Source organism: Lagopus muta, chromosome 9 (genome assembly GCF_023343835.1).
Source record: "Lagopus muta isolate bLagMut1 chromosome 9, bLagMut1 primary, whole genome shotgun sequence".
NCBI lineage: Eukaryota > Metazoa > Chordata > Aves > Galliformes > Phasianidae > Lagopus > Lagopus muta.
In genome coordinates, this window is record NC_064441.1 from 15,426,408 (window position 1) to 15,450,323 (window position 23,916).

Sequence of the window (23,916 nt, forward strand, 5' to 3'; positions counted from 1 at the left end):
TCCCCCCCACCCCAGTCCCACAAAAAATGGGAAGGAAGGAAGGGAGGAAAAGAGCAGCGGCAACAATCTATGGAGGAAAACTTATTTTACTATAATATTGGAATACAAGATAACACAATATATACAATTTAATTGAAATTGAGATTAATAAATCAGACAAGATGAGAGAGAGTTAGTTCCCGGGACCAAGTCAAACCTGAAAAGCTTGGAACAGCTAGGAAAGCACCTCCAGCACCCACTGCAAGGCAACAAGAGAGCGCCCCCCCCACCCGGAAGGGCCAGATCCCGTGACTGCTGTAATGTACAGGGATAGGTACCTGAAACTGGGGCATTAACACTTTAATACCCCATACACTACATGATGTTTTGATGTGGAATACTGAAACCCAAAAACAAAAACAAAAAAACATAGGACCATGACACTGAGTTGGAAACTTCCTTGTTAAATGTAGAATCTGGTTTTTTTTTTGGTTGGTTGGTTGTTTTTTTAATAAACAACTAATGAAAGAGGATTTAGCTAGGTGCAGGAAGCAATTTTCTCAAAGAACATCAATAAATTACACCATTTTATGAAGCTACATTTAAAAATAATATTTGAATAAGTAACCTGAGCTTTGATTGATATTAAATCTTGCTGGATTCTGTAGTGGTCACAAATTCAAAATTCTTTCACCAATTATGATAAACTTTTCATGATAATGAAATACTTCAGACTGTTTGATAGCATAAAAAGATTGAAAGAACAGGCATACAAACACACGTAGTTTCACTGTCACTGTCATTCTCATTCTTTTCCCCCTTGTAGAAGCTACTTAGCTGTATTTGTTCTTTCATGAGTGTGGTCTGTTTCTCCTGTGTTCTTTTTGTGACAGGACTAACTTTAATTTTTCTTCATCTAATGTCAGTGTTCTAAACACCAGCCAGCTATTTAAGCTGGTGCTTTTTGGAAAATACACAATGAGTTTCATCTCCTGTGGTCTCTAGAACATCTGTTCATCTGTTTTGTTTCGTTCACCTCTCTAATGTTCTCTTTGTTTCTTTGAAAAATTTCACATTGCTTGGTTTCACTTTAGCATTTGAGAAGTACCTCAGAAAATTCTGATGTGGAAAAGTTTTGTATAGGCATGACCAGTTTTTTCCTTATTTCTATTTTTAAATGATACCTTTGGATTTCAGGATGCATTCTACTTCTAGTCACGATGGCCACAAACATCACAGATCTCAGACGTTACCAATAATTCGTGGCAAAAATGCACTTTCTAACCCCAAACTCTTGCAGATGATAGACAGCAGTACTGCATGTAAGTACCAAAAAAATTGTATTTACTTCCCTCTAGACTTCTATGGGATTTGGATCAAGCTCTAGACAATTAAATCTGTTTTCATGCTTGTCTGTGAGAGATAGCCTGAAGGGAATCGGGGCTACTGAGTTTACACTTGTTTTTTCAGATGCTAAGAAATCTGAGATTTGAAAGTTCATTTAAAAAAAAAAAAAAAAAAAAAGAATTAAAGTAACCTGATGTATTATAGTAGCCTTACTGATAAGTAATCCTCCCTACACCCAGCATCCCTTCCATCTGTGGTTACGTGGTTGCTCTGCAATCAGACGCATGCTGACTGAAGCATTAATTTTATTAAACTAAGCAATGAGAGTGACCTTTTCAGGACAGAAGGTTCTTTTCCCTTTGGACTGTCTCAGAATTTGGTAGTTTTTATTCACCTTCAATAATGACAGCATATATTATGAGAAAATACACGGTTCCTTCCATCTTCCAGGAACATTTTTCTTTAAAATACCCTTTAATTTAAATGTACAGTTAGGACACCATCTCTACTGCACAGGGATGCAAAATTTCGTTATCTTTAAGGATGCTCAGAAAATTGTCATTGCTTCATATGTTCTAGGCAGCTCGAACGAAACAGATATTATACAATACGTGGACACAGAGGCAAACGTTGCTACAGAAGTTTCCCTCACAATTCTTGACCTGTTGTGTCTTTACACTCTGAACCACCAGGTATGTTTTGCTGTTTTGTTTTCTGCTTGAAGTGGTGCTGTGTGAGTTCTGCAGTGGGGGAAGGACCTCGGGGTCAGGGACACAGAAGACTCAAAATGCCTGAGACAGCAAGATCAGGAAATAAGATAACAGTCCCCAGTGAGGGTATTTCATGAACTTTCATGGTTTGACTCACAGTATGCAAATTGAATAGAAAGATGGGATGCAGAGCATCCTGCATATCCAAGGCTATATACAGCTGTGCTCTGCATGAAAGGTTTGCTCATCTACTGTCACCTCATCTTACGTATGTTCATCTGTATCTGCACAAGTTGGCAGGTGAATCCTCTGCACTTAAAGTTCTATTTTGAGTTTTTGAGTTCACTTTTTAGTTCTGTTAATGTCAGCACAGGTGACTTCTTGGAGGTCTCATAGCTACAAAAAGAGCAAGCAGCTCCTTTCAGATTTAGCGTCTCATTTCAGCACCCTTAAATCTGGTATATGTCAGCCAAAACTAGGAGTACAGGGCAAGTGTTACCTTCAGAAAGCTGCAAGCAAAACATGTCTGCAGCAAGCTGGTCTGCCTCATCCGCTGACACTTCAGGGCAGACACTGATTAAAAAAAAAAGCACCTCAGTAGGAGCTATCAATGCAAAGTCCATCAGGTCATCACCTGTTCATTCCTTTAAATAACCAGCATGTTCTGTCTTCTGTGTGTGCTTTTCAGAGGCAGCTCCAGCAATCTGATTGCCAGAATGCATTGATGAAGAAGGTCTTTGACACACACATGCTCTTTTTGCAAATCAACCAGTCAGCAGCAGCTCTCAAGCATGTCTTTGCTGCCCTCCGGCTGTTTGTAGGCAAGGTAACCATGGTTTTCTTCTGTTAATTTGAACTATTAATGTTACAGCATGTGCAGCTTGAGGGTAGTTGAGTACTTCGACAGAATTTTCACTTGCACTGTATTGAATGCGCATTCCTGAAGATTTTCTGATTTATTGATGAAAAGCAGGAAACTCACAACTTCTGAAAAGCTATGTGTGTTGGAAAATGAAAATATTGAAATTCTGATGAAACAAAAGTAAAATACATAATTAAAATTCGTCTGGTGTCTGACTATGTCACAGCCCTCTTGGCTTTCCTGTTTTTGCTGTTTGTGGAAGAAAGCATGAAATCCTAGAGGTCTGCAGTCCTCATGGCAGATGAGTTGCAGAATCCAGCTGTCCCCAGAGGAGCTAGCAGGAGATTATTTCGTAGGCTTTCCCAGCAGGTCACCTGAAGTATTACATTTTTACAAACATGTCATTTTCAACATAAAATAAATTTTGGACAAAAACATGCTCATCAAACTCTCTTTATGTGCATGCATTGCACATGTATTAGTAACTGTGAGCAATTAGACATTTTGTACCAACTCCAAAGGCTGTCCAATTTCCAAGTCATAGGCTTAGGTGAGATCCTTTTAAAAATCACTGAAATGTAACGTGCAGATAAAAATTGGTATGGGGAAGTGAGAATAAGCAATGGTAGCCTGGTCTCCCAGATGTTTCTGCAAAGCAGCACAGTGTAGATAAGTTTAAACCACGTGGCCTCCTTCTCTGATGGTGGTTGTGTCAGGGAAGGAAACCATGCTTCTCCCAGTAACGTGCCTCGGGGATGGGCAAAATATAATGTAGATCAGCCACAGACAGCTTTCAATTACATACCAGACAGTCAGGAACGGAGGGAGTACATGCAATGGGGAGGATGGATAAATATCCAGGATTGGCCTTGTCATTCATTCCGTAGCTCTCAGGATTAATTTCTTCCTTTGTAGTTCAGTGGGAGCAGGGATCAGTTTTGGTTCCTGCAGCAAAATGTTCTGGGCAGAACTTGAGATCTGTGCCCAGAACGTACCACTTCCAGCTTTCATTGCTCTGTGTTCTGTTGTATTCACCCTGTATATAAATACTATGTATCAGTTACAGAGCTGTCCTTCACCCTATTGTTCCAGCACTTGACTGCTGGAAGTTCAGTGACTGCAGCTCAGAGCATTTTCTTTCCCCTGAGCAGCTTTTATAGTAGAGCAGACCACCACCCCCCTCTTTTCCTGTTTAGCTGTTCTGCATTCTTTGCAGATAGGCTGCTCTGCATTTATGCTTGCTGTGTACCAGCTGCTGTCTGGACTTCTCAGAGGTCAGCCTGATTGATGCATTGCATATGGTGTTTGCATGAAAACCTGTGTGCTGTTTTTACTTGAACTTGATTTGCACATGGGATTATGTTTAGCCAATGGCTAATTTCTTCACTAAACCCTGGTGTCAGTGAGTATGTGAAAGACAGTTGTTTTTACTGGAAGCATGACAGGCAAGCACTGTTGATTCAGAATAATTGTAACAAGGCCTGAGAGCTTATATCCACACTTTTTTTTTCCCCAATAGTTCCCATCAGCATTCTTCCAAGGACAAGCAGATCTCTGTGGCTCACTTTGCTATGAAATCCTGAAGTGCTGTAACCACAGGTCACGTTCAACTCAGATGGAGGCGTCTGCTCTACTTTATTTTTTCATGAGGAAGAACTTTGAATTTAATAAGCAGAAATCAATAGTCAGATCCCATCTTCAGGTGAGTCAAGTGTAAGATCATCAGTATTTACTTGATGTGCATTGTTCTGTCGTTATTGCTATTATTATTATGCATTGCAGCACAGCAGTTCATTTGAATTCCCCAGACAGTTCTCTGTGGCAGTTTGATTTTTCTGCCAAGTTTGAAGACATTGGGATGAATTCTCTGTTCTTGGCCTATTCGGCTCCATTCCAAAGAGAGACAGCTGTGAACCCAGCCACATGGCCGAATAAATCAGATATAAGGGTATTCTTGAATTGTGTGCATTGCTTACAGCACTGAGAGTATAGCTGATGAAGTAGCTAAACAGAATCCAATAATATATTAACGGAAACGTATTGCCCAGTAACAATGCACTTATATTGCAAAAATGGAAAGCTTGCTTACAATCCCTGCATTCAGAGAATGTAATGATAGGGCAAGGCATAGTGGCTTTAAGTTAAGAGGGTGAATTTCCATCAGAAATTCTTTGCTCTGAGGGTGGCTATGCACTGGAAAGGTTATTCACAGAAGCTGTAGATGTGCCATCCCTGGAGGTGTTCCAGGGCAGGGTGACTGGGGCCCTGGGCAGCCTGATTCAGTGGGAGGTGTCCCAGCCCAGAGCAGGGGGTTGGAACTAGATGATCTTCTAGGTCCCTTAAACACAAACAGTTCTATGATCTTCTTAAAATAGGTCTAAACGAGCATTTCTGCTTGACTAGAACATTAAGTTGCATTAAAGCAGGCATTAAAAAAAGTTTAGAATCCTTGATTTTCATTGCTAATTGCACCCTATTCTTTTTTCTTTTTTTTTTTTTTTTTCCCATTTGTTGGGCTTTGTTGCTACTCTCTACTTGTACAGCTCATCAAAGCAGTGAGCCAGCTGATAGCAGATGCAGGGATTGGTGGATCCCGGTTTCAACATTCACTTGCAATTATAAATAATTTTGCTAATGGAGACAAGCAAATGAAAGTAAGAAACTTTTTATTTTATCAATCACTACCTCTTTCAAAATATCAACAACTTCAGAGGAGCAAGTGTTTCTGTGAATAAAATTGCTGACTTGGGTTACACAGTGACTTGTGCATACGTAGTATGCTTTCTGGGGCAACCAGACATCAATGAATTCACAAATCACAAAATTAATAATTTAGATCAACAGATTTCAGATTGAAATGTATTTGCTACTTGCTGCTTAATTTGTTCTCAGAAGACTTTTTGGCTACCTGATATCAGAGAAGATGCTGTGCATTATGACTGATGAAGCGCTACCACAATTAGCGGTCTTTAAGTCTACAAACTGTCCCTAATCTGTTCAGTAGATGTGCACCAAAAACAAGTGTAACAGTGTAAATTGTGTGTATACTGTTGAAGTGTAAATCTGTTTTCAACCAAATGAACTACGGGGATGGGGTGTTGTTCCACAAGCAGAATGGGAGCTCAGTCAGGGGTGCTGCATGTGGTTCTTTGGATGGTTTCAGTGATGTATCGCTTATCTTTCCCAAAGAACGTTAATTTCCCAGCAGAGGTGAAGGATCTGACCAAACGCATCAGAACAGTTTTGATGGCCACAGCTCAGATGAAGGAACATGAGAAAGACCCTGAGATGCTTGTGGACCTGCAGTACAGCCTAGCAAATTCCTATGCCAGCACACCTGAATTACGCAGGACCTGGCTTGAAAGCATGGCCAAGATTCACGCAAGAAATGGAGATTTATCAGAGGTAATTTATAAACAGATGAGTAGGAAATGCATTTGTCATTAGGCTGAGATGAAAAGAGCCATGAAAACAGATAATAGCAGTGATTTAAGAGATGTATACGATCTCTGGAAGACAGGTTTGAGCAATGCCTAGAGATGTGATGTGCTTATTTCGTCAGTTTGCTTAAGTGTGACAGTGCCTGACGTGTGCTTGAGCAAGACTTAAAAGCTTCTGATGGGGAAGAAGTGTCCAGCATCATATTAGCATCTCACCTGCTTCACTCTTAACAGGCATGTTAGTGTGAGGTTATAAACAGTGCTTTATTTACATGCAGGTTTTTATGTAATTCTTTTTTTTCCCCACCTTAAACAGTGTAGGAGAGAAGTCGCATATTTATAACATGACCTTTTCAACAAAAACTGAATGACTGATGCGAACCTCTGTACTTAGCCCAGCATTATTGTGTTTATTAACTGATCTTATGTTGTTCTGTTGAGCAAATTTCCTGGTGTCCTCATTTACTGCTTAGTCTGTGCTTTTATCTGATGCATTTTGTGAAATGCAGAGAGGTTTCATCATTTAATCCTTTAGGTTTCATCGTTCAGTCTTTTATTTGCTCAAAATGTTACATTAATTTTGTTTTCCCTCTTCTGCAATGTGACTTGTCAGTAATGAAAGTACATGCCCATTCCTTTTCACACATATGCTAAGTCAGTGTGCTTCATATACACGAATCTTGGTCTCTCATTGCAGGCTGCTATGTGCTACATTCACATTGCTGCTCTCATTGCGGAGTACCTAAAAAGAAAGGGTAAGATCAATATGTTCAAAATCAACCCTATGTATTTATAAATCATATCGTTGAAAATAATTTTTGATTGTTCTACTTTCCTTTAAATAAAGTATTCTTAAAACTGCTCAACTTCTACTGAATATTTTAAATACATTGTAAGTACTAGTCTTAGCACTAGGACAGTGACAGTATGTGTTTTGTGTGGAGGGTTAATTAAATGTTTAGTAGAGTAGTGCTAAAAGAGAATGCTTCACTTGTTAATGTGCTGTTATTAAATATGCATGTATTAACACATACCAGTAGCAGTGTACTAATACCATCTTACGCTACCATAGGTTACTGGAAAATGGAAAAGATTTGTACCTCACGTATGCTCCTGGAGGATGGTCAAGGCTCTGATAGTAATGTGTTACTAACAACTCACACTGGAGGAAGTGAGTGCTCTAACCGTGCCTGTTCATGGGTCAGATAACGTGGCTAGGGAATGAATGTTCTTCAACTGATCTGGAAAAATATCTACCAAACTGAAAATATTTATAGTGCATGTTGATGGCTGTAACAGCAAGCAAGTAATGTCAGAAGCATTGTGTTACTTTCCTGATGCTCTTTGACTGGTTTGATGAAATGCACAGAACAGCTCTGGCTAAGGGTTCTTCTGGGGACAGAGCAGTCTGCTCTTCATTAGCAATCTTCTCAGGTCAATTGGTGTTTAGCACACAAATCCATATTCAGTTTCCTCAACTATCCAAAGGGCAGAATTAACATCAGATTATCCATATGTAACTTTGTATAGATAAAGATTTTTTTTAATCTGTAATGCTAATTAGAGAAATAAAGTGCAGGCTTATGTCTTTGAAATGCTTCCACACGTTATTTAGTTCATGAAATGTGTGTTTTGAAGGAATTTTCAGCTTGAGATATTTTAGTAGCATTCATAAAAAGCAATTTCCAGGGACAAAAGCTGGGAAAAGAAAACTTAGTTTTGGAAAGACCATGGTTCTCTGATATCTTGCAAGTGTCTGTGGATGAGATGAAAGGGGCTTTTGTACACAGCAGTATTTCAGGGATGTCTCACTTTTATACTTTGTATAAATAACAGATCACAGTAAACAAAGTGAAGAACTTTTGGGTAATTTTAAACCTACCCATCAGTGAAAAGATAAGTTGCTCGAAACTCTTCTGAAACTTGGCAGAAGGAGGGCTTCCCTCAGCACCCACTCTGAGCTGTCTACAAGAGCTCCTCGAGCAGCACGGTGGTCACGCTGCTTTCCCAGGGCAGAATAAGGAGCACAGCTGTCGGGACATCCTTGAGCCCAGCAGAGGCACAGCTTATTCTGGAGTGGCCACCTCTGCATTAGCTGATATGAGCCTGTGGCAACTGTGCCTCTCTGTTAGGAGGTGGGATGGGTGGAATGACTGCAAGTCCCAGCATTTAGTGTTGTGCCTTTATTGGTTTCAGTAATATAAATTGTCACCCCTCTACCTGCAGTGGTAATTGCTTTGTAAAGGAGTGTGGCATGCATAGCACTGCACAGCTAAGGAACTGAAATGCCAAAGGGAAATAAGATTGCATCAGAAAAATGTTGCAGTTACCCTTTGCCTGAGCAAATTGATTTGCTTCATAGAGGAATTGTATGATAGTCTCATAAACTCAGTCAGTTCCATTTGTACTTCTCATCACTTGAGCTGTGGGAAAGAAAAAGTAACAACCTCATCAACAAAATCAGCTTTGTTTTAATAGCATCAACTAACTTTAAGGGTGTGGTGATTCGGTTATTAATTGATGTTGTTTTGACTTGCACTTCAAGGCTTATTTTCCATGGGATGGCCTGCTTTTCTGAGCATCACCCCCAACATTAAAGAAGAAGGTGCTATGAAGGAAGACTCTGGGATGCAAGATACTCCCTATAATGAGGTCAGTGGCATTAACTTTTATAGACTTGTTTTATACTTACAGTCAGCAGTATTTCTAACGGGTGCCTATGCAACAAATTACAGTGAGAGTGCACTTCACCCAACTTTAAAAGGCACACTGCTTTTGAGTGAAATACCGTAGCTGTTTTGCTAAATATCTGGGATAAGTATTCAGCTGAGCAGAACATTAAGTATCAGGGTTGGAGCCCACAGTGCCATCCTGTTCTTCCGAATGAGAAGTCAAGTATTACCACAACTTCCAGTTCATTGTCTAAAGAAGTGCTAGGTCACCAATAGCTGACTAAACATTGTATGATTGGCCTAAACTTTAGTATAGAAGATGCAGAATAACAATAAAACAGTGGGTAGGTACTTCTCCTATGCACTTAATAACGAAGTGCTGTCAGCTCTTGACTGATACGATTCTTTGTGGAATTGCAGAACATCCTGGTGGAGCAGCTGGAGTTGTGTGTTGAGTACTTGTGGAAGTCTGAGAGATATGAACTTATTGCTGAGGTTAACAAGCCCATCATTGCTGTTTTTGAGAAGCAGAGGGACTTCAAAGTAAGTTCTTTTTTATTATGGAAATCAGTGTAAGCCAACAGTAAAGATCAATATTTTTAAACTCATGTGCCTTCTTTACAGGGAATATTTTGTTCTTCCTGTCTGTAATTTCTCCCTTTAGTGCTTCATGCTATGAGTAAATTAAAAAAAAAAACCTTGGTTTCTTTTCAGCATCAGTGCAACCAGGAACAAACAAAAGCTTTTCAAACAAATCAACCTGTAGAGGTTATCAAAACCACAGCAACATCCTGCTAGCCATACTTCATTGAGATTCTTTTTGTTATGTCCCTCGTTACGTGTCCCCGTGGAGAAATCTATCTCAGTTAATCGATGTATGTTTTCCATATGTTTTTAAACCAAGATCACATGTTCATTGTATTTGAGTTCAGAAATAACTGATAAAGTGTGTGATGGCTTCGTGACACCAGGGTTTCTTCATTTCTTGTTTACTAGTGAAATTCAAAGCATAACGGATAACCTGATGATGATGTCATATACAGATTTTCTGGTTTAAAATTAGTAAAAAGGAAAAGGAGCAGGTATAAGCTGTATATTGAAGAAGCAAGTCCTCAGATTTAGACTCACTTGAACTCTTGGCTCTGTACACAAGACTGTCATTTGTGGTGGGAGCTGAGGGCAACATACCATGTGTGGAAGCTGACTGGGGTTGGTGGCATGTTGCCCTTCCCTGCACTGAGGACACTTGCTTCCTCTGACCACTTTGATAGTTCCTATCACTGCTTTTTCATGAGATGAAGTGTGACCCTGCACATGTGGACGCTCTCTGCTATAAAACTGCATGCTTGGAAGATATCAAAAGCCTTGAAATAATTCCTTAATGTCAAGGTTTAACTACTCCCTTGACACATGCAGCTATATTTGCAAGGGTTTGGGTATCTAGTTAAGGCAAGCCATGCTTGTGCAAAGCTTCTCTGTCATTTCCTGGAGGACTTGCTCCTCCTCACCTTCCCTTTTGCTCTGTCTCTCCATGCAGAGGCTGTCTGATCTGTACTATGACATCCACCGCTCATACCTGAAGGTTGCAGAGGTGGTGAACTCTGAGAAGCGTCTGTTTGGGCGATACTACCGTGTTGCATTTTATGGGCAGGTAAGCTGACTCATGTTCTTTTGTCTTCATGGATTCTTGGATTTCATCCAGTACTTTCTAATCTGCTGTATTTCAGGGCAGCTAAAACAGGGAAACAGTCAGCAGGGAATCATGGAGTAAAAAGTGCATCATGGGTCAAACTCTCAGGAGGCCTTTACTCAGAGGGGAGATCACTCAGTTGCATCTGTGCAAACTGCTACATTGGATTTAGAGGTGCAGTGGAGAACAAACATTTACATCAGATTTAGTTCTTGTTTTTTGTCAAGCAAAACTGAGACTGAGGCAGGGCAGATTTTTCTGAATAAAACTGAAATGAAACTGAATAAAACATCTTTCTTCTATATGGCCTTTTCTTCTCACAGCGCTTAAAGCAGAGTGGTATGCAGTAGGTGTTATGTTCTATTTCTCCCTGGTTGACTTCTGCTTTCAGGCCACCTCTGATTCTGTGCAATATACTATAGAGTAGTTTTATTCCCTTTGTTGTGCTTCAGCATCCTCAAAGCATTATTTTGTGCCTTCTTCCACTACAAACCAGTGTAGAAATTCAGCATGCTTTTTTAAGACCTATTTTTGACAAGCATACAAGCAATACTTTAAAATAAGGTGTGTAAACAACAGATTGATGTGAATCATTCTGTTTGCTAATTAGATTTTAATACAGAAATTTGCTCTTTTCTCCTTTTGATCTTATTCAAGGCTGTGGTAAGTCTAGTTCTTTTGCATGTTTTGTTTAATTCTCCTCACACATCTTCCATCCTTCGCCATACTTAACATTAACTTTCCTGCACTCTCAATTCTTTGGTTTGTGGCAGAAAAAATAACGTTCCATTCATTGTTGCATCCTGCAAACTAATTTTTGTTTGTTCAGTTACCCAAACTACAAAGCTGTATCTGTCACCATGTTGTATGTGCACTGTGGGGTTCAATGCTGTCACCTCATCTCAGTGACAGTTTCCCTCTCAGCTTCACTGGGTGCAGGATTGAACCCCTTCCTTCTGTGCTGAAAAACTCAGTGTCACACTAATGCTGTTTGAATGCAAGACTGCTTTCCTGGCCTGTGCAGCAGCTCCAGAGTGGAAGGCTGTTGTTCATCTGTGTTTGGTGGCAGGAGTAACTGAGCACCCTGGGCATGGGGCAGCCACAAAGCCCCATAATCTCTTCTTAGGAGCATGCAAATTTGGGATTCAGAGGGCAGTGATGAGTTCTGGCTCTCCCTACAGATCAGCAAAGCTTAACTTGCCAAATGCAGGAGAGCAAACTGCTGTACCTGAGGAAGAGTAGAGTTTTAACTTATGCCCTTCCTCAAAATGGGGACAGTGAAGGGGAAAATAAGACTCTCTGCTTGCAACTTCTTGCTGGGGCTGCCCCTGTGCTGTCCCCCCCACCAAGCAGCCAAGCTCATGGAGTAAAGCTACATCTAAGTGGGTAATTTAGCTGCAGCAGTTCTGCTCAACTGGGTTAAAATCTTTGTTACAGGGCGATGGCTTTCAGCTGCTGGTGCCACGAGGGCAACTTCATTTAAACAACTTTAGTGCTTGAAAGCATATGACTTTTTCATAGCTGTGTGTTGCTCGGTTTATTCCCTGGTGCACATGGATACTGAGCTCTAAATGCAAACAAGCACAGCTTCTTTATTTCCTTTTGCAGATGAGATTTTATGTGGCAGAAATTGGAACTGCTCTGTACTGCTCCTTGCAGAGACATAGTGACTAAAGCGTATGGCACAGTGCAAATAATTGAAGGTAGATTATTCCCATCAACATTACTGGTGCCTCAATTACCAAGGATAATAGCACTCAGTGTTGCAAAACTGATTAAGGAAGGTATACCAACACACCAAGCACCACATGAGATGTAGGAATTACAGATAGGGATTGACCACATGAAGAATGGAGAGAGAACTGTGCGCGCCCACATCCTGCACATTGCTCCCCTGCAGAAGGTTTCTTGTCTGCATTTCTATCAGCTCCTTTGTCCCTTGTGCCATTTGCTTCCATGTTGGCTGTACAGGTGGAAAGGTGTGGAGCCTTTTGTTTCTTCTATTGCCAGAATTGCTTGCAGGCCTCTGTGCCTGTTATATTTTTACCGGAGAGTTTTATTCACCAGTTCAGAGAGCCAGCTGCTGTTTTAGGCTGCAAATTCTGTTAAGGCCTTTGGTGACAGCATCTCATTGCACCACCAAGTGGCCACACTAGCTATGGGCCAGGGCTTGTGATTTTATTCACAGTTAAATGTTTTGAGAGGTCAAGATCTTTCTTGAATTTATATATATATATATAAATTATATATACATGATAACTGCTGGTTATGTTGAATAGCTCAAAACTTGTGTTGTGCTTTTATAAGCAAAAACCATCTAAGACATGGTTCAGTGCAGTGAGCTAAGAGTAAAGTTGAGGTTTTGTTCTCCCATCTGTTCAATCAGCTCTGGTAGTTATTTGGAGGGCAGACTTTCTTAGCAGTAAGATATCTGCAGGTTTATGTCTGAAGATGACAGAATGATCTTTTCCACATTTGCTAGTAAAACAGCTGTAATAGCTTCTTATTGAGTTGTGCACAAGCCCACTTAGTACAGGAAGTGATGTTGGCACTGCATGCTCAATACAGGCAGAGAAGAGTCCTCTAAATAACAAATCTCAGCCTTTGCTGGCTATGGGAATGCTGTTCCATGCAAGAACATCTGAGTGAGTGCTAGGTTGTCTCTGGTGCTAAGGAAATGAGTTGTTGGGGTGCTTTCCTCTCTCTTTGCAGTGGGGATGTGCTTGCTGTAGTAAGGGATTGGAGCATTGGCCCACTTTAGCCCACATAAGCAGCAATCTCATTTCCCACCAGCATGCACTTGGCCTGTGCAAAGATCATCTTTAAAGCATAAGGCCTCATCTCATTCTGCCTGCTGTGGGAGCAGGGTGTGCTTTACCGCCCAAGGGCAGGGAGGAAATGCACTGTGAGCTTTAAGGGCTGTGCCTGTGGGTATGTAAGGAGTAAAAAGGGCCCTTTCAGCACTCTCACACCAACATCTGGGGTCACAGCCCCACTCACAGCGTGGCAGAGTGCAGAGGAAGTCCATCACCATGAGGTGGTTCTCTCTTCACTTACATTCAGCTGCTCTGTGTTAGTAATTTTCAGGTGTAAAGCTACACTGTTCTCGAAGGGCAAAAACAGTCAGCATGCAAATAGTCTGGGAATATGCTTTGATAGTGTGACCCTGGCTGCTTAACGTTTTAGAATCCTTAAATTGGAGGATATTTGGCTCCTAAAAAGTATTTAATCTCGCTTTCAATAGTCTTAGGCAGACATATAGCATATGGCAGACACGATTATTTATAGCTCACAATTAACTTCTGTCCACTGAAATACTGCAGGGAATTTGTTCATAAATGCTATCTCCCATGTTAGAGAGGAGACAGAATTTGTTAGCTGTGTCTTTTATTTTAGAAGGGTTTGTGTTGCTTTTTACTGTTAATCTCAATTTTTTCCTGAGCAGCACCGTTAGCAGAGGTAGCATCCTAGCAAGCCATGCAGCAGATTTGGTCCTTGCATATAAATGCTGTCCTGCGGCATGCAAACATATCCAGAACCAGCATCTAAGATAAGAGGATAAGCGATGTTCTAGGTTGCTATGTGATTAATTTGGAAAAGGGCCTTTTTTTGTCTTAGTTTTGGTATTTGCTTTGTTGTTTGTTAAAAGCATTGAACAGTGACAGACAGCGGATGTTTTCTGACAGAAACAATCCTAGCAGCGTGATTGAGTACGGTTGTGTGAAACTAATGAGGCTTTCAGCTGTTTCCACATAAAGTGGTATTTCTGCAGTGGAAACAAGATCAGAAACCAGGCTGTGATCCTGCACATCCTTTCTCAGTGGCATCAATAGAAAGTGACAGCTCAGTAAATGTTAATAGGGTGCCAGCTTTTTGAGCTCTAGATTTGGTCTCTAATTACCTATGTAGCTCTTCCCAATGCCTGCAGTGATTAATTGATTAATATTGTTAAAAATGGCACAGTGTTAGAAGGTCATGGTGAGGCTAATTAAGATACTATCAGACAAGCTGCTGGTGCTATTAGTCATTTGTTTTAGTAATGCCCACAGTACTCTTGGCACTTGTCTGATGCGAACAGGTGTTTTCTTGTCCCTTGTCCTGACTGGAGGAGAAGCCACAGATATTTGTTAATCTCTGCTAAAACAAAGCTCAGAATTAACAGCTGATTTATCACAAGACTGTATGTTTTTGTAAAATTTGCCTGGTTTATTATTTTAGTGACCAAAGTTTGGAATATGCTTCAGCATGAAAGGGCTCAGGTGTTGTTTGTTTGCGTTTTTTTTGTTTTATTGTTTTGTTTTTTTACACGAGTGCCTGCCACAGATTTTGGAGATTTCTCCTGACTTCGTTCAGTTGTGCTACTCTGTTTTTCAACAGATTGCAATTTGCCAGGGCATGTTGTAGAATTACCTGCCCAAGCTACATCATATTTAGTTTAAAGGGCCTTGGGCCTGGCATTGATAATGCTGTCTTTCTTATCGTTATCCCTGCAGCTTCAGGTATTTTCCACTGGGTCACTTTGCCTTGCAGTGAAAGGGGTACAGCTGCAGCATTTAACACTGCCAAATTTCATCAGCAGCATATGAAATGTTAGAGGGAAGGCTGGTGCTGCTCAGGGTGCTGGGATGAATCCAGTTGTTGAAGGGTCAGCTGCTGCTTTCTGCTCAGCTGGGATTGCTGCTCTCCACTGTTTGATATACATGCTCATAGCAGCTGTGTCTCACCTGTAGTGATGCAGTGCCACATTAATTTTCTGAGGCCAGTGCTGCTTCTGAAGATGCCCCCAGAGTTACTCTTCAGCTGCCCTGGGCAGACAGGTCTGTTCACTGGGGCTCCCTGTGCCACAGCTCTGCCCATCGCTGCAGTGTTGGGGGCTGTGCCACATCCTAGCCAGGCTGTGCACCCAGCAGGCAGCTGCAGTACTTGTGGTCTAATACTGTACTGTTTCACAAGCGAGTAATTTAACCTATTACAAATGAAACCTTGTTAAAACTCCAAGTTTTATTTCCTTAGACTTTTTTTTTTTACATACACACATCAGAATTCTAGAGAAGGTGCTGTCACTGTTGAAACAACTAGATCTCTTATGGGAAAACGTGTATGAGTTATTTACTGGGTAAGTTAGGAGACACCAAGCCAGTGTAAAAGCAGACATGAGGCAGTGTCTGTGAGGATGGAGGGTGTCAATCCTTTATTTAGGTGCTGAAAATGGCATATTGGAAGCACTGGTGGGTATACAGACATATCCTGGGTGCCTCCATTAGGCTTTGCCTTGCCCAGTGTGTTCACTGTATCCTATTTCTTTCCAACCAGGGTTTTTTTGAAGAAGAGGAAGGGAAAGAGTATATCTATAAGGAGCCCAAACTAACTGGCTTGTCTGAGATCTCTCAGAGGCTGCTGAAACTGTACGCAGACAAGTTTGGAATAGATAACGTGAAGATCATCCAGGATTCCAACAAGGTATGAAAGACAGGATTCTGGTACAAGAAAGAAAAGTGAGTTCATGTTTTGTGAGCAGTTTTTTGAACAGATGTGAACCGAGTGTGACCCAGTTTTGTAACCAAAGAAGCACCTAGCCTCATAGTATGGCAAGTGTGTATGGAAATGCCAGTGCTAGAGCAGTGTTTCACTGCTAGTGGGAAGAGAGCATATGCCAGCAGGTGCATGTAGACAGCATGTGAATGTTTTCTGTAAAGGAGAAGCAGCTCTCATTCACTTCTGGATTATCTTTGATCAAAAATCCCACCGTTCTTATGTGGGTGTCTAGTTAAAAATGTTTGTATTAATTTATGGTCTGAATACAACATTTGGAAGCCTCATTTTTGTTGATACTACCATGGTAGATAAAAGAAATAAATGCCTTGATGGTCTGTCACACTTAACAAAATGTTGTTTGTTTGCCACTGTTACACAGGTGAACCCCAAAGACCTGGATCCAAAGTATGCCTATATTCAGGTCACATATGTCACGCCTTTCTTTGAGGAGAAGGAAGCAGAGGATCGAAAGACTGACTTTGAAATGCATCACAACGTCAACCGGTTTGTGTTTGAAACACCTTTCACGCTCTCAGGAAAGAAGCACGGCGGTGTGGAAGAGCAGTGCAAGAGGCGCACCATCCTGACCAGTACGTCTGCTTGCCCCGCCAGCCTGCTTTGGGCAGCTAAGGCTCACAGTGCATTCGTGTGCCAGCCTTTCTGCAGATTGTAGGCACAGCATTTTATGTAGAGTGGTAACTTCTCTCTTCCACGTGCCTATTTGCAAAGTATGTTTGTTCGTAGAATCCTGCTGACCCTCTTAGGTGAAGTCGTTTTCATTTGTGAAGTTGTCAGCTTTTTTTTTTTTTATCTTTCCTTGTCAGCATCTTATAATGATGGGGTCTGGGAGGGGTTCTGCTGAAGGCAGCTTAGCACTCAGAACAGAAGAAATTAAAAGCAAGGTAGGGTGCTTGTTCTGCTGTGAAGAGTAAGTCTTGGATAAGAACTTTTGTCTGCATGGAAGTAAGACACATTACATAGTATTTTTAATGTGAGAGGCAAGCTTTCACATTGGTGGTTACAATCACTGTTTTAAGGCAGGAATGTAGGGAGAACTGCATGTCTATTCTTACTGAGTCATGTTAAACAGAAGACATTCAGTTCTTTATCGTGACTGAAATCTCTGTGAAACTACTACTGAAACCTGACCTGTCTGAATTTTGGCTGGGAGCATGAGGAACTGCCTGAGATAGAAGCATTACCCTCCTGAGCAACAGTAGGCAGGGAGGATGATGTTCACAGCAAAGGCTTCTCAGTGACAAAAATCCTGTTCTCCACCAACTTCAGTGCGTGTGCTTCCCCAAAGGGCAAAGTGAAGAAAGGTGCTTTCAATGTAGGCGTAGTCACCTCAATGTTTTGTTCTGGCAAGTCAGAAAAGAGGTATCTGTGTCTGGGGGCATCTTGTTACATGACACAGCTCTGTTTATGAGAAGAAGAAAGGAAGAACTGCTTGTGTGTGGTTTTTTGAAGTGCCTCAGCAGCACTTGGGCGTTTTGAGATCTGTACTGAAGCAGGCAGCTTCTCTGACTTGAAAGTGCAGCCATTGTGGTACATCTGGCAAAAACAGAGAAAGCTGTTGGTCCAGCAGAATAATTTCCTTTGGCTGTTACATGACGCCATCAGCTGCCAGCAGTCTCAGCCTGGCTCCATCTTCAGCATCGGGGGGAATTTGATGACCTCTCCCCTGCTTTCCCTCTGGCAACTGCCTCACCTCGGTACTCTTCTGTGAAGGAAACACTGTTTTCCTTTGGATCAAGTCAAATAGTTTTGCTTCCTTCCTATGCTAACGGAAGTGCTTTTATTTTGAGAAGAAAACAAAGCTTATTAGGACAGCTGGAGGACTAATGGCAGTTGTTTGTGCTCAGGCAAAGTTACTGGATGGCTGCTTGGCATCCCTGCTCCAGAGTCCTGCCCTTGTATTGCACAGAGCATGAGGGTGGTCTGGCTGCAGTCTGGCTCTCTACCATGCCTGGTTGTTACTTGACCTTCCAGCTCTGCAAGTCCTTGGTTTCCTGCTGTCCAAGGAGTGACAGCCACCCTCTTATATGGAGCTCATTTAGCTCTGAGCTGCCTGGCACCATATGCTCGTTGGAGGAGGGCCTATTTGGTGTCTGGGAGGCCTTACAAAGTGTGTAGGGGATAATCGGGAGAAGGTTAAACAGCTCAGATCAGACAGTACCATGCTGTATCATTGCCAGGTTTCTTGAGATCCATGAAAATGGCTGTACTGGAAATAAGAGGCTTTACCAATTAATGATTCCCCTACCAGCTCCCATAGTAATTATTAGGTTGAATACTAAAACTGACTTCTTACTTTTTTTAAGCATGGCACTTTGATAGTGATTCATCTATTAGCATGTAATAATCAATTCAGCTAAGCTAGAAGCTTCTGCCTCTGACGTAAAACTTGTTCAATGGGATATTTGAGGTGTTTGAAGTTCATTACAGGTTTATCATTTGGTGCTTTAATTCAGAAGAAGAAATTAATACATTCTGAAATCTGAGTGTTGAGAGCTTTCTGCCACGTGCATGTGGCAGAGCTCAGTAGCAAACGGTGGTGAATTCAAAAGGAAATGTTTTTCCAGTACCAGATCTGTCAAAAATTCAGTTTAGAACTGCTGAATTCTATTGCTTACTTAGTGATTAAAACTCTATTTGTGTAGACAGTGTCAAAGTTAATACGGTCTAAACCTTCAACTGACTTGTTTTGCTTTCTTAAATACTGTCTTGTTGCTAGCCAAGCCTCTCTAATGTATTTCTTGCATTTGAGCAGCCAGCCACTTGTTTCCATATGTGAAGAAGCGTATTCAAGTCATAAGCCAAACCAGCACAGAGCTGAACCCCATTGAAGTAGCGATTGATGAGATGTCCAAAAAGGTCTCGGAGCTCAATCAGCTTTGCACAATGGAAGAAGTGGACATGATCCGACTGCAGCTTAAACTTCAAGGAAGCGTCAGTGTCAAGGTAATGAAAATTAGACACACTGTTTTTGTTTTTCTTGGCTGTTGTGTTTTGGTTTGTTTTTTTTTTCCCCCCGTTCACCTGAATTTTTATTCTGGTTTTCATCCTTCTGGACATGTTTTGTCTGTTTTGTACTTCTGGTCATATCTTGTTTTCCAGTGCAGTTGGAGCCTGCTCAAAAAACATATGGCAGTAGAAAGCTTTCCATTGATGTTGATGAGTGTTGGATTTATGTGCAAGCATAACTAATTCTGTCAAATCTTCTCTAAATAAATGTTGAGACCTTTCTAGCAAGACCATCATGTATCCCTTGAGAATAAAGCTTGTCACACAGCCAAATATGCAAATACTTTAAAGTGAGGATCTTTCAGGATTAATTTTTTCATTTCATTAGAACAGTTGATACTGGTGATACATACATGCATTTCTGGTGTCCTAGTTGAAATTCTCTTCAAATGCACAGCTTTCTAGGTGGTTAACAAGCTAAGTGCCTCCAAAGGCCAGCAGAGATCTGCAGTTAGTGTGGGGCTGACTTAGCTCCTTTTTACTCAGTAAAACTCTTCAGATTTCATCCAAGTGGCAAGAGGAGTGATTCTGATATTCTGCACCAGCTTGGTTGCCCGAGGCCAATTCCCTTTGAGGCACAAGAAAAATGGGCAGTAATCTACTTGTTTTATGCACCTAAGCTGTATATTTCTCCCCCAGGTAAATGCTGGACCAATGGCCTATGCTCGGGCTTTTCTGGAAGAAACAAATGCAAAGAGATATCCTGATAATCAAGTTAAGCTTCTGAAGGAAATCTTCAGGTAAACATTAAGCTTAGGTTTGCCATCTTCTAAGATGAGGAGTGACATGACATGGAGTTATTCTGAATTGAAGCACGCTGGTTTACATCTGCATTTGCTGTATCCTACAAGTCATTCTCAGGAGAACATTTACTGAAGCTTCAACCTATCCCAGTAGGTTAGGGACAGCCAGTCTTCTTAATTTGAGGATGATTTCTGAAATTAATTTCTAGCAAGTTATAATGTTCAAGGAGAGGAAGAGGTACAGTAGTGATATATGTATATGTGTGTGTGTATTTATTTATTTTCATTACTGCAATATTTGTATGGTTGTTCTATGTGGTTTTGTGTTTGTAGGCAATTTGCAGAAGCATGCGGGCATGCTCTTGATGTCAACGAACGCCTTATTAAGGAGGACCAATTTGAATATCAGGGAGAAATGAAGTCTCACTATAGAGATATGCTCAGCGAGCTCTCTGCAGTTATGAATGAGCAGGTTAGTTTGTCTGCTTTAACGATGTTCGAGGCCAAAGGAAAGCAGTTCATTGTTTCTTCTAGTGACAAACGAAGTTGTAAAGCAGAAATCTAGAAGTAAGATTGGGTAGTGCAGCATTCATTGACAAAACATAGTTCCACTCTTTTTTTCTTCACTTCAGCTATATTACATACAGTGAACTTGCTTGCCTGACAGAGATTTGTCTTCTGCTCATCTTGTTGGATATTGAAAACTTGAATGTTAATGGGACAGTAGACTGTAGACTGAGGTCCAAAGGCATGGAAAGAATCTCATTTAAACCACTGTTCTATGCCAGCCAGCTTTGTCCTAAATATGTCCTGTGACATATTTAATTAACACAATTTACGCATTTATGCATTTAAGACCTAACTTACAACTGGAGAAGATATTTCAATAGCTTATGTTTGTGTTCGGCTTTCAGAGTAAGAGTGATTTTTTTGATTTTTTTTTTTTAAAGTATAATGTAAAAAAAACTCCATTTTAGCTACTATCAACTTTAGGATTAGTATTCCTGGTTGCATTATATGCTGTGCCATAATACTGAACTGAAATTCACACTATGCTGTATCTATGCAGATACTTATTGCTTTATGTTTTAATGTAAATAACAATTAAGCTATTCTGCACACTACTTGCAAATTAAAGTATGCTTAATTGTACCTCTGTATGGTTGCGGGTAGGCCACCTTAGGCTGCGCCTGAGAAGCATTTATTCTTTCCCTGCTGCTCTGTATGCTCAGTTGCCCGTAGTACAGATAGGTGCTACTTGTGTGCAGTTACTTTATTTCACCATTGGAATCAATGATGGCATCTCAATGATGGTGCCTGATTCCACCCCACTAGACCATGCCACGTTCCTCATCTTCACGTGTGAGGAGAATAATGGTTTACAAGGTTTTTTTGGCCCATTGCTGTTCTTACTGAGAAATGAAGCTGGCTTTTCCCAGAGTATAAACCTGCAAAACTGCTTTGAGGGCTTGGTGCATGCCAGAGGTCAGGCTCAGTGGTTGCTGTTGTGTGAGTTGTGCTCCCTTCCCAGTTAGATGCATAAGGATTTGTGAACCTCGTGCATTTCAGTAACTTCATCATAAATAATATTTATCACTGTTCTACTAAAGGTGTCTTTGGTTGCTCATTGCTCTCTGGTGGAAGTTACTTTGGCTGCTTAACGTTCAGAGATGGTACCATATGCCTTGTGTTCCCCACAAAAATGGAAGATGGTCAACTTAAAGTAGTCATGAGCAGCCCATGAGTTTCAGCATGCATAAAATATTCAGTGAACTCTATTAAATATTCACAGCTGTTTTTATTATCTGCATCAGCGTGCTTGGAGTTTTCCTCATGCAAGCGAAGAGGCAAAATAAAGCAGAATGCCCTGTACGTAATTGTGCTAATGTGTAACACTGAGTTGATCCAACAGAAGACAAAGTCGACTTTTGCTTAAAAAAGCTTTAACCAAAATCAGCAGACTTTGAAAGTCTGTTCAGAAGCTAGTCTCCCACTTAATAACTGTGGGCACTTAGAAGTTTTCTGTGCAGTGTGGCTTTTTGGAAACAATCCATTCCTCTGTGAGGAATGCACAAACCCCTGCTCCTGAGCAGAGCGTTGCCTCCAGCAAATCACCTACTGTAAACTGTAGCCAAAATATTTATTTTGCAGTTGGAATGCTTAAGTCTGTATTATAACTGTGCTCTTTACGAAGACAGTAAGCGTTGTCATCTTTCTCATTGTCATGATCTAGAGAGTTTTTTGCTTGCTCACCCACTGATAGTGGCTCTTTCATCACCATATGTTTTTCTCTTTTTTGTTTTGTTTTGTTCTTCTTTTCTGACAGCTCTGTCATGGTCCTTGCTTATACAGCTTCTCTTCTTCCCTGTCTAACATTTCCCTCAATACTATAGCCAAAAGTGGTATGTTCGTTTTTCTTACATCTTTTTTCTTTTAATGTCATGTACTCTCTCACTTGATGGTTTTTGTATGTGCTGTGTTCATTTAGTTTCAAGCCTAATGATTCCCTTAGGCTCAGGGAGGTGTTATTTTTTTAAAACAAAAAAACAAAAAGCTGCTGTGGTGTATTATTCCTGACATGTGTTGAGACACGTGTTGTTAGGATCCTAGCCATAAACTCGGGTTGGTCAGTGAAGCAGCTCAGCGGGATCCTCCTGAGGCCAAGAAATGTGCTTGCCTGAGCAATAAATGTGGCATGGCTAAGCTGTGCTGTGACCAGCTGCCCGGGGTGTCTGAGGGTTGATGGCACCAAGAGGTTTCTTTGCCACCACCGATGGCTGCTTGGCCAAGGGAACGTGTATATTGAAACAGGGAAAATAGCTATGGCTAAGTAGAGCGTTTTTAGGGAACAAAAAGAAGTCTTCTTTGCTAAAAGCTGCAGCTAAGGCAAGGTGGAGTGTGATTTGGCCACTGTTCTTCCCTGGGCATGCGGCTCAGCTCTTTCTCGCCCCAGGATGTTGGCTCCAGGGCTGCTGTTGGACGTAGTCTTGCGGTTGATGTGTGTGAGAAGGTCTGGGGGGATCCTGCATGCCTTGAGTGACTGCGTGGGCCGAGCTGGGAGCAGTCCATACCATGCTGAGGAGATGCTAGTGAAGGTGTTTGCTGGTTCTGTAAGATGTTGTGACTTGGCTGGGATTGCGTGAGAGCTGCTAGAGAAACTTTGGTCAGGGAGCCCCATGAAGCACTGCTGGCAGAAGCCTGTGACTTGCACCCCAGGCCCATGTATCCCCCAGCTCAGGGGACCCACTCGTTCTTACTGCAGCCTCTGGTCACTTCTGGCTCCTCAGCAGGGATCCTTTCTCTCCACCAGATTGTTGTCTAATGACCTAAAAACGGGAAATGACTGCTTAGATAATAAGTACTACAAAAACCAAGATATCCAGATCTCTCTCACCATTTTTTTTTCTTTTCTCTTTAATGACAAGATTGCATACAAGGAGGATTCAGCAAAACAGCAAGGAATGGAGCGCACGTATTCACGAATCATCAATAGAGCCAGCTCGTCTGCGCCAGCAGCAGCCACCCCATCCAACCCTGATGCTTGATGGAGGCATGAGTGGGGGAACATGCAGCCATGGAAGGACTGGGATGATGATGTTTTGTTTTTGTTTCCTATTAGATTAATAGTACTGAAAAATAATTTGGTCACGGACAATGCCAGGAAAAAAAAAAAAGACGTGTTATGATTTTAATTTATTGGAAGTTTTCACAGTGATGTTTTTTTAAAAACTGCAAGCTTGATTATTTTTTTTTTGCCTGCCCCAATATTTGCACATTCCCTGTCTTTTTTTTTTTTTTGTTGTTGCTGTCAGTTTTTGGTTTTGAGCAGTCTTTATTAAGGCTGATCATACAATTTCCATTGAACAGGTAGCTACACAGCAAACCCTAAGTTTGCTATAAATGATAATATA

General features: G+C 41.2%; 1 protein-coding gene across 13 annotated transcripts in view; it reads left to right on the top strand.

The window, feature by feature from the left end:
- DOCK10 (dedicator of cytokinesis 10) overlaps positions 1–23,682 on the top strand; it is a 136,005-nt gene extending 112,323 nt beyond the window's left edge. For 12 of the 13 annotated variants that reach the window (XM_048954661.1, XM_048954662.1, XM_048954665.1 and 9 more), the window contains exons 40-56: positions 1,177–1,301; positions 1,906–2,018; positions 2,725–2,862; positions 4,418–4,600; positions 5,442–5,552; positions 6,088–6,303; positions 7,036–7,093; positions 7,411–7,509; positions 8,884–8,990; positions 9,431–9,553; positions 10,548–10,661; positions 16,014–16,160; positions 16,615–16,825; positions 19,009–19,199; positions 19,902–20,002; positions 20,339–20,477; positions 23,431–23,682. In XM_048954661.1, the coding sequence (XP_048810618.1) occupies positions 1,177–1,301; positions 1,906–2,018; positions 2,725–2,862; positions 4,418–4,600; positions 5,442–5,552; positions 6,088–6,303; positions 7,036–7,093; positions 7,411–7,509; positions 8,884–8,990; positions 9,431–9,553; positions 10,548–10,661; positions 16,014–16,160; positions 16,615–16,825; positions 19,009–19,199; positions 19,902–20,002; positions 20,339–20,477; positions 23,431–23,550 (2,296 nt within the window). In that variant the 3' untranslated portion in view covers positions 23,551–23,682. The remainder of the gene's footprint in view (positions 1–1,176; positions 1,302–1,905; positions 2,019–2,724; positions 2,863–4,417; positions 4,601–5,441; positions 5,553–6,087; positions 6,304–7,035; positions 7,094–7,410; positions 7,510–8,883; positions 8,991–9,430; positions 9,554–10,547; positions 10,662–16,013; positions 16,161–16,614; positions 16,826–19,008; positions 19,200–19,901; positions 20,003–20,338; positions 20,478–23,430) is intronic. The other variant, XM_048954666.1, reaches the window with a different exon arrangement.
- The last annotated feature ends 234 nt before the right edge of the window (positions 23,683–23,916 follow it).